Source organism: Myripristis murdjan, chromosome 23 (assembly GCF_902150065.1).
Source record: "Myripristis murdjan chromosome 23, fMyrMur1.1, whole genome shotgun sequence".
NCBI classification, from domain to species: Eukaryota; Metazoa; Chordata; class Actinopteri; order Holocentriformes; family Holocentridae; genus Myripristis; species Myripristis murdjan.
In genome coordinates, this window is record NC_044002.1 from 21,164,020 (window position 1) to 21,173,716 (window position 9,697).

At 43.7% G+C, this 9,697-nt stretch overlaps 1 protein-coding gene across 1 annotated transcript; it reads left to right on the plus strand.

Moving 5' to 3' along the window:
* Window positions 1-461: 461 nt before the first annotated feature.
* On the plus strand, window positions 462-3,889 carry phax (phosphorylated adaptor for RNA export). Its single transcript, XM_030046303.1, has 2 exons — window positions 462-643; window positions 1,905-3,889. Exon 2 carries the CDS (start codon window positions 1,914-1,916, stop codon window positions 3,147-3,149), a length of 1,236 nt encoding a protein of 411 aa, XP_029902163.1. The 5' UTR covers window positions 462-643; window positions 1,905-1,913; the 3' UTR covers window positions 3,150-3,889.
* Window positions 3,890-9,697: the final 5,808 nt, after the last annotated feature.

Below are 9,697 nucleotides of genomic sequence, written 5' to 3' on the forward strand. Positions count from 1 at the left end.
GGGAGTTACTCAGCCAATAAAACTTGACAAATCTTAAAACAATAACTAAACTATATAACCAAACTATATTGTAAATATTAAATATATTGTGAATATTCCCAAAATATATTATTAGTGGATTAAGTGTGTTACAAAAAAACGTTAAATTCATTGACGAAATTAAATCTGTGACATTCGGCAAATAAAGTTTAGATGAACTTTAGATTATTATTATTATTATTATTATTATTATTATTGCACACATAATTACACCCTCACATCTGTGCAGAGTCAATGTTATTTTTCAGCATTTTGTAAATGTTTAAACACAGTACATCTTTATTACGTAGTTTTAATATTTATTCACGTATTTTATTTGAATTTTTTTTTTTTTCATTTACCTAAAAAAAAAAAAAAAAAAAGAAAGAAAGAAAGAAAAAAAATACTTTTATTTTGAAATGGAATGAAACTGACAAAGCGGAAGTGTATCCTAGCGCGCGTTCTCAGCTCCGGGGGTCTCGAGAGCGTGTTTTGAATCTAACCGTCCGCTCAGGTGAGCCGCAGGTGGACCGGGCCGGGCCGGGCTGCGGCGCAGGGCAGTGCCGGGCAGACGGTGCGTGTGTGTCGGCTGGGACTGGAGCGAAGTGCCGGAGCCGCCGAGCAGGTCGGTGCCCTCACCGGGCTCTCTAACCCGGAGCAGCTTCCACTGTAACCCCGTACCGCTCCGACGGGCCCGGCAGACTCACCGGGCTCAGATTAAAGCTTCAGTTTAAAGCTACTGGTCTCAGATTAAACTAGACAAACTAAGGAATCGATTGATGTCAAATATTTCATGCTCGGTTGTCGATAAGCGGGATAAATATCGCTCCAAAGTTAGGCTACATTTTTGCGAGGGAAAAACTAGCATCGCTGCCTCCTCTGGGCTGACCTCTGACCTCCAGCTGTGTGAATGAAAATGGGCTCTCTCCCCTTTGCAGACATGCCCACCTTCTGCTAATCCCATGCAGTTTGGGCCACAAACCCTGCAGTACACATGTGTTCTTGTGGTGTGTGTGTGTGTGCAGACTGGGGCCTAAACAGTCTTGGAGCTGCATCAGTTGGCTTTGACTGGAAAGCTGAGACTCTTGTGGATTCAATGAGCCACATTTGATTCATGTGTGATGATGTTGGCCCCCATAGCAGCCATTTCACTGTAGTCAGACCATTTTTTGAACCTTGATGTCGCTGTGTACAATGAATTATAGTGACCTGCAGGATAATGACAGCCTCATGAACCTTTACAGCCACAGACTAGAGAGTGAGGCCATTCAGAGGTGCATGCCATCCAGTCACAGAAAAATACAGGTCTTACAAAAATCTACAGATGTTAAAAGACACAAAAATCACAGTCTTGGTGTCCTTATGTGCTGTTTTGGAGGGATGTTTAATCATTTTTTTAGTAATTTTTGCATGGTCAAAAATGGTTAAAGTATGCACCAAATCTGTTTAACAAACAGTATCAACATAAAAATGGCTCTAACAACCTGTGAGACATAATTGATTATGTGAATGGCTATCATATGCTCCATTCATAATGTTGCAACCCTTATACACTTTAATTAAAAAATAATTAGCCTATATGAAGGAGAAGAAATAGGTGCCTAATCAAAGCAAAGTGTTTATTACAGTCATGTTTATTCATGACTAATAATTTGGCACACAGCTGAGATGCATCTTAAATTACCTTCAGGTTCCCAGCTTTCACGTGATGTTTACCACTTTAATGTGGCATCTACTGTTGACCTTTATTCCCCCCTGTCCCCTCACTAAAATGGGTCTAAGAAAGAGCTGGAATGTTAAGGGTGTAATATTAGCTGACTTTATTGATGCTGTGCTCTGTAGTCCTGCTAAAACAACACTAATCACCTGTTATCTTTGGTTCTAAGAAACCAGAAATGGCAGACGCCAGAGACGCAATGGATGATGACCTGGAGGATGGGGAGATCTCAGACTCCAACTCGGATTCAGAGATGAGATCCGCAGCTGAAGCCAGACCCCAGGCCACTGCCGCTCCGGCTTTCAGCGGCCAGTCGTTCCAGAGCAGAGCCGCCCCCCAGGCGTCTGCCGCCGGCTACCGCTGCAACGTGAGCACAGCGGACTCCAGCGACAGCGACCCGGACTCAGACGAGGAGGCTGCGGTTTGGCGCCGCAAACGTCAGAAAGTGTCCCAAGCTCCTCCGCCACCTTCATCTGCAGCCCGCAACTTCACCTACCCCACCCAGCCAAACCCGCCCCAGGCTCCCTGCAGCGTGCCAGGAGGCCGCAAGGTCAACAACATCTGGGGCTCCGTGGTCCAGGAGCAAACCCAGGACGCCATCACTGCGGAGCTGGGCATATTTGGCATGGAGGGGGAGGTGAGCATGTCTAGCCGAAGCGTGGAGACCTACAACTTTGTTCTGGCACGCAAGATAATGGAGAAGGAGAGGGAGGAGGAGAAGCAGGTGAGGAATCAAGGAGAAGTGTCCATGCTGGACTCGGAGCTGGATGATTACATGAAGGGCCGGGGGTCTGAGAGCGGAGGCAGCGAGGCCAAGAGGAAGAGACCAGCTAAAGAGAGACTGGGCCCCATGGCTGTGATGGACATCAAGGGCCGGTATGAGATCACGGAGGATGACCCCGAGGACAGGGTGGTGGATGAGATCGCATACAGGCTACAAGAGCCCAAAAAGGAACTGATAGAACGGGTTGTCAGGGTCATTGGGAAGAAAAAAGCAATAGAGCTGCTCGGGGAGACCGCCACGCTAGAGGAGAGCGGAGGGGTGTACACCCTGGACGGCAGCAGGAGGCGGACGCCCGGCGGGGTGTTCCTCAACCTGCTGAAGAACACACCAAGCATCACCAAGGCGCAGACCAGGGAGATCTTCTTGGACGAGAACCAGAAGGAGTACAAGAGCAAGAAGGCGGCGCAGAAGCGGAGGAGGCACCTGGTGGCCAAGAAGATGAAGCAGGCCCTCAACACGCTGAACCTGCAGGAGCACGACGACGTCTCCAGAGAGACTTTCGCCAGTGACACCAACGAGGCCTTGGAGTCCCTGGAGGACGTGGCTGAAGAGGACGGACAGGAAGAAGCCGCTGCGGGCACCGAGGACACGGCCGTGGTCTACAACTCCACAGACCTGGAGGTCTTCTGAGGCCAACGGGTGCCGCCTGTCCCAGTGAGGACGTCCTGGACTGAGATGAAACGTGAAACACTGAAAGCACTGTAAAATCATTCTCTGCTGCACTCAGAAGCCCCTTTTCTTTACTTTAGTAATAAAAAGTTATTAGTTTGGTACAGCACACGTTTGTATCTTTAAACATGACAGTCAAATTGAACATGAGTTGGTTTTTATTGTGTTAAAACGTTACCTGCCTTGAGTTCACATACTTAAATTGAACAAGAGATAAAAGAGAACTTTACACTTTGGGATAATAATGACTGTCTTAATCTGTTGTTTTTTTTTTGTTGTGGGTTTTGTTTTGTTTTTTGCTTGTTTGTTTGTTTTCCAGTTCTATTATACTTGCATTAGATAAAGATGAAGTATTGATTTATTGAATTTACATACACAGAATTGTATATGTTGAAAGATAAGTAAAGGTGACGTCATCTCAGTAAAATGGCTTGGATCAGTGTTGAGTTGGACGTGGGCAATTTACATGTTGCAACATTTTTTTATTTGGCTTATGGTGACACGTGCAGGATCATAAAGGCTGTAAATGACAGACTTTGTTTTCAGTAGGTCAGTATGTCTGGCCCCAGTATCATCATAAGTCAAATTAGTTTAAAAGAATCAGAAAAAAATCCCCATCCACAAAAAAAAAAAAAAATGTACAGTTGTGTCAGTGCACCTGTTTGTCCACTAGATGGCAGACACACTCTTCCCCCACAAACTAACTGCTTTTCAGGGTTGTTATATTACAAAGTTCATTCACTGCGTTACGTTGTTTTTAAGAAGACATTTTGCTCAGTGAAATCATGTTTCATCACATGGTAATCATTCATTTACATTACATTGTAATCAAGGAGTAATCTGATATCTGGTCCTAAGAAATCAAAAGTTAATTCTGCTACTGACAATGCTAAAAAAAAAAAATAGGATAAACTGTGGTTAGGGGCGCTATAGTATATATTTTTTTGCATTGCACACCAGCAATGGTAAAAACCCTGCATGCATCTCATTAAAGGTTCTTGTAAACTGACTGCATGTTTTTTTTTTTTTTTTAAAGTGCACCCAAACAAGCTGCTTGTTTCCCATCTCCAGGTGCACACAGCGTCATAAATAACCAGGTTCAGAGAAGCTCTGAACCAAATTAGGTTCACATTAGCGGTCCAGGCTTGTCAGAGTTCATGTCCCCATACAAGCTTCTAAGAATATCACCAACCTGCTCTAAAGCCCGCCGGGTACAACCTGAATTACAGGTGCAGGTAGAAAGACGGTGGAGGTACACCATCTTTGACCTCCATTTGCTCACACACTAAAATGTCTAGCTGTACAACATGTTGCCAAAAAACATGGTGAAATGTTTGTTTAGCAGAAAAAAAACATGAAAAACCTTTTTTATAAAAACTGAATCAATCATCTTCAATCACAAAGACGTCAGTGCACCTTCTTATGACATGGTTTGCTTAGTTACTTGACTTCTTATTTAAAGATAAAATAAGGTGTTGTTATTTACCTGACATGTTTAGACTGCCACATCCTGCAGTTTCTTCATTAGAGGTGTCGCTGATGCTTCCTGTCAGCTGATTTATTTGGGCATGGTGGCTCTACCTGCACAGGTGGGACTGAGGACAAACCATCTTATTTTTTATATCAGATGTCAAGGAGCTGAGTGAAAAAAGTCAGAAATTAATCTCATCAGTTTGTTAGTTTACTATCTGTGGAGGCATACTGCATCCACTTTAGAAAAAAATGCATGTTTTTTCTGAGTTAATTGAATAATTATGTCTGAATTATGAGTTTTTCTGAAATAAGATTATTATCTGACTTTGTAAGTAGCTTGGATGCATGTCAGATGCAAAATCCTTTATCTGTGAAGCAGCTCTTTTGGCTGGACTGCTCGTGGAGAAACACCACAATGTGTAGCACACGCACTGAGCACAACGTCACTGATGTCACTCAGAGACAGGAGCGTCTTCCAACGTCTCCAACCAGGACGGAAATAAAATGAAATAAAAAGCTGGCACATGTTTGTCTTCCAGTTCTAAAATGACTTCACCTCTGCTGGGAGGCTGAGAACAAGTCACAACAGGACTGAACCTTTTCTTTTTTTTCATGAAACAGTTTTTCATTATTCATTATCTCGCTAATTCAGAAAAAAAAAAAAAAAAAACACACACCCAACACTGTGAACCACAAGTCAGTAAAGCAAGGTGGATTTTTCCTCCACACTTTCTTTTTGTTTCATTTTGTTGTTTTGCCATGAAAACTTTTTCTGGCAGCCAGATTTTTTTTCCACAGGTGAATGCAACACACTTCTGTAGTTGTCTGAGTAAAAATCAACAACAAAATCTAAGTTTTACAGAGAATCGGCGGCACTATATTCTGCTTTTGTTGCTTAGCAACACAACAGTGTTCAGGTTAGTGCCACCAGCCACTTCCTACTTTTTGAAGCCATCTGCAAGTTTTTTACAACACGAATCAGATGAAACTTGATTATTTTAACGAGTGGGAGAGGGAAACTGAATGGATGTCATAAAAACATTATACGTTAAGTGTTTTTAAGTTTTTAATGTGTTTATGTAGACTAATGAGCTATACAATACTAGCTTATATAAAGAGGAGGCACTGTTTACATGACTTTAATATTCCACCAATAATCAGATTAAAAGCCCATGTAACTCATGTAACTGCCTCAATCAGAAGAGACTGGGCAACGTGTGGGAATTTTCAAAAGGGTTCAAAGTGGTGGTGTAAACCTTGGATAATCTGTTCAGTAGGAAAATATTAGCACCCAATAACCATGTAAACTCTTAATCTGATCATTTCTCTCCGGTTGGAATAAATCTGTTCTTTCTATTCATGTTTGCCCCACGTGGGGGAACATCAGGTGACGGGACGAGTTTCCAGGAAGGACAGAAACTCAGCTGCTCTGTGGCTGATGACAACTTTTTTATTGTAAAGATTAAATCTTTAAAGGATTGTTGAACGCCTCCATGGTGGAAAGGCTGGAAACCACGAGACATTCAAACAACGAAGCCAGAATCCACCGAAGCATCGAGCAAATCAAGAACCTGCTGGAAAAGTTACAAGAATAAAAGTCCAAACCAGCCAGACAGGTGTCATTTTTACAGTCTGAGGGACGACCTGATGGGGGCGCCACCAGCAGATTAGACACTTCCCGGCAGGTGAAGCCACTTTGTGCAAGTCAAAAAAGTTCTACTGTGATGAAATGCTTTGTGGCAGGTAAACACACATCTCATCAGCCTCCATGTAAACAGTGAAGCTGGAATCTCGAATCAGAATCATTTCAATCCAGTTGAAGAAAATATCGTCCATGTCACTACTACTGATCTTCCTACATGGCGTCGGGTACAGCTGATATTTAGAAAATTCCTTGACCTGCTTCATTTCAGGTGACACCAAAGATGCCACAGGAAGGTTTTTGAGAAAGTTTATTTATAGATTTGTGGATTTCAGGGCAGCCAGTGACCTTAATCATAACATAATCATCCCTTAACTTCTGATTTTCAAACAAATACTTTCCGAATCAACTCTCCGGTCTCTTATCATCCTCTGAAGCCACTGAAGTCTGCTCTGTTTCATTAGCAACAGGAGAAATGTGTTTTTCCCACTGACTTCCTCTGACTTGACTCTTGTATTTACCGACGGTGACAGGAGGATGGCAGCAGAGTCCTGGTGACAGCATCGACCTAAAATCAGGGCCGTTGTCCTCTTTCCTAAGGCGGGGAATAAAATTTAGGTTTTGGTTTTCGAGGCCATATTCTGTCTCTCTACTGCTATTACCATTTCATTCATATCAAAAAATAAATACACAGTTCATTAATTCCATTGTAATATTGAACCTGATAGTTGAGTATGACAACAAAACACAATAACTGTCTTATAAGGAGTTGGTAGCCATTATTATATATTTAAAAAAATGGGTTCTAGAGGACATAATCTTCTTTTTTATTCCAGTATTTGAGTTGTAAAATCCAGTATTTGCTTTACAATTTTTTTTTTTTTTTTTTTTTAAGCAAAGCGGACCCCCTGTAAACAAATGTCCCCTGCTAAAGCAAACCACGTCTCATCAAAGTAAAAGTATAGCATCGCCTCACTCAGCTCCAGGGGAGAACGAAAGGCTTTCATAGTGGCGGTGGATTTGTCAAACTGGAAACGCCTTGGAAACGATCATTATCTCGGTGCATGGCTGCCACATGAAAGGCCCGGCGTTCTGGCACCAAAAAAAAAAAAAAAAAAAAAAAAACTGTTTGATATTCCCACCACTTATGGCTGTTTTCATATTTGCTGGCGGATATGTCTTCTCTGATAAGCTGCCACTGTGTACATTGTGATTCGCCGCACCAATTAGGCAAGCTGATTAAGGTTCAGGAAAGGTGCAAGGATCAGTTTCCACAATTTTTTTTTTTTTTGGTTTTGTTTTGTTCCCTGAGTCGGGTTAATGCTGTTTGGGAGCTGTTTTTGATTCACGAGGAAGGGGGTTCATCGCTCCCATGTCTCCCTGCAAAACCCACTTGCATTGTTTTCCGGTGCGTTCATGGTAATGGCGATCAGCGTGGGATTATCAAAGACATCCGTGAGTTGCAGGAGGTGACTGATGTTCTGCGCCGTCTTATTCATGTGGAATTGTCACAGGCTTGCCGTCTCTGGTCTCAGGACCTCTGTATCTGTCACCTGGCAACGAACCTGTTGCCTGGATACAACACGCTGTTCCTTATTTCCATTAGATCAAACAGGACCGGGGTTGAAAGACTGGTATCTGTGGACAGGGGAGGTGCTGCACATGATGTCAGCACCGAGCGAGCGAGAAAGAGAGAGAGAGAAAAAGAGGGAGGCTGTCAAAGAAAATCCCTCCCTGTCTCCCGGCTTAAAAAAACGGGCTCCGTCGCCATGCTGAGCAGAGGATTAGTGTTATTTTGAAAGTGTGTGTTTCTTTCAACACGGCTGCTCACGTGTCTGCCATCACCGCGCTGACTCACGGCTGAACGTTTCACCACCCGGTGTGTCGTGTAGCAGAAAATCACATGAATCCACCATTCAAAGCATTTTTACCCTCTCGTTCTCTCAAGCGATCACACCGGAAAAGCTTAAAACGACAATCTAAGTTCATCGGTGAGCATCATTTTGGAGATTGACAGACAAGGACGTCCAACTGAGGCACCTTGAACCGAGGTGTTGAGGTACACTATATTACCAAAAGTATTCGCTCACCTGCCTTTACTCATACTATGAACTGAAGTGCCATCCCATTCCTAACCCATAGAGTTCAATATGATGTCGGTCCACCTTTTGCAGCTATTACAGCTTCAACTCTTCTGGGAAGACTGTCCACAAGGTTGAGGAGAGTGTTTATAGGAATTTTTGACCATTCTTCCAAAAGCGCATTGGTGAGGTCACACACTGATGTTGGTCGAGAAGGCCTGGCTCTCAGTCTCCGCTCTAATTCATCCCAAAGGTGTTCTATCGGGTTCAGGTCAGGACTCTGTGCAGGCCAGTCAAGTTCATCCACACCAGACTCTGTCATCCATGTCTTTATGGACCTTGCTTTGTGCACTGGTGCACAGTCATGTTGGAAGAGGAAGGGGCCCGCTCCAAACTGTTCCCACAAGGTTGGGAGCATGGAATTGTCCAAAATGTTTTGGTATCCTGAAGCATTCAAAGTTCCTTTCACTGGAACTAAGGGGCCAAGCCCAGCTCCTGAAAAACAACCCCACACCATAATTCCTCCTCCACCAAATTTCACAGTCGGCACAATGCAGTCTGAAATGTACCGTTCTCCTGGCAACCTCCAAACCCAGACTCGTCCATCAGATTGCCAGATGGAAAAGCGTGATTCATCACTCCAGAGAACGCGTCTCCACTGCTCTAGAGGCCAGTGGCGGCGTGCTTTACACCATTGCATCCGACGCTTTGCATTGCACTTGGTGATGTGTGGCTTGGCTGCAGCTGCTCGGCCATGGAAACCCATTCCATGAAGCTCTCTGTGTACTGTACTTGGGCTAATCTGAAGGTCACATGAAGTTTGTAGCTCTGTAGCAATTGACTGTGCAGAAAGTCGGCGGCCTCTTTGCACTATGCGCTTCAGCATCCGCTGACCCCTCTCCGTTACTTTACGTGGTCTACCACTTCGTGGCTGAGTTGCTGTTGTTCCCAAACGCTTCCATTTTGTTATAATAGAGCTGACAGTTGACTGTGGAATATTTAGGAGCGAGGAAATTTCACGACTGGATTTGTTGCACAGGTGGCATCCTATGACAGTTCCACGCTGGAATTCACTGAGCTCCTGAGAGCGGCCCATTCTTTCACAAATGTCTTGTTTCACAGTCTGCATGCCTGAGTGCTTGATTTTATACACCTGTGGCCAGGCCAAGTGATTAGGACACCTGATTCTGATCATTTGAATGGGTGAGCGAATACTTTTGGTAATATAGTGTACCTCTGTCCCTAAATACTCTCAAAGAAACAAGGATCTTTCAATGTCCCGGTTATTTAGTTTAATCCGCTTTTATGTCCAT

Excerpts from the sequence above, each read along its gene's own strand:
- phax (XM_030046303.1), top strand. The coding sequence starts at position 1,914 with ATGGCAGACGCCAGAGACGCAATGGATGATGACCTGGAGGATGGGGAG.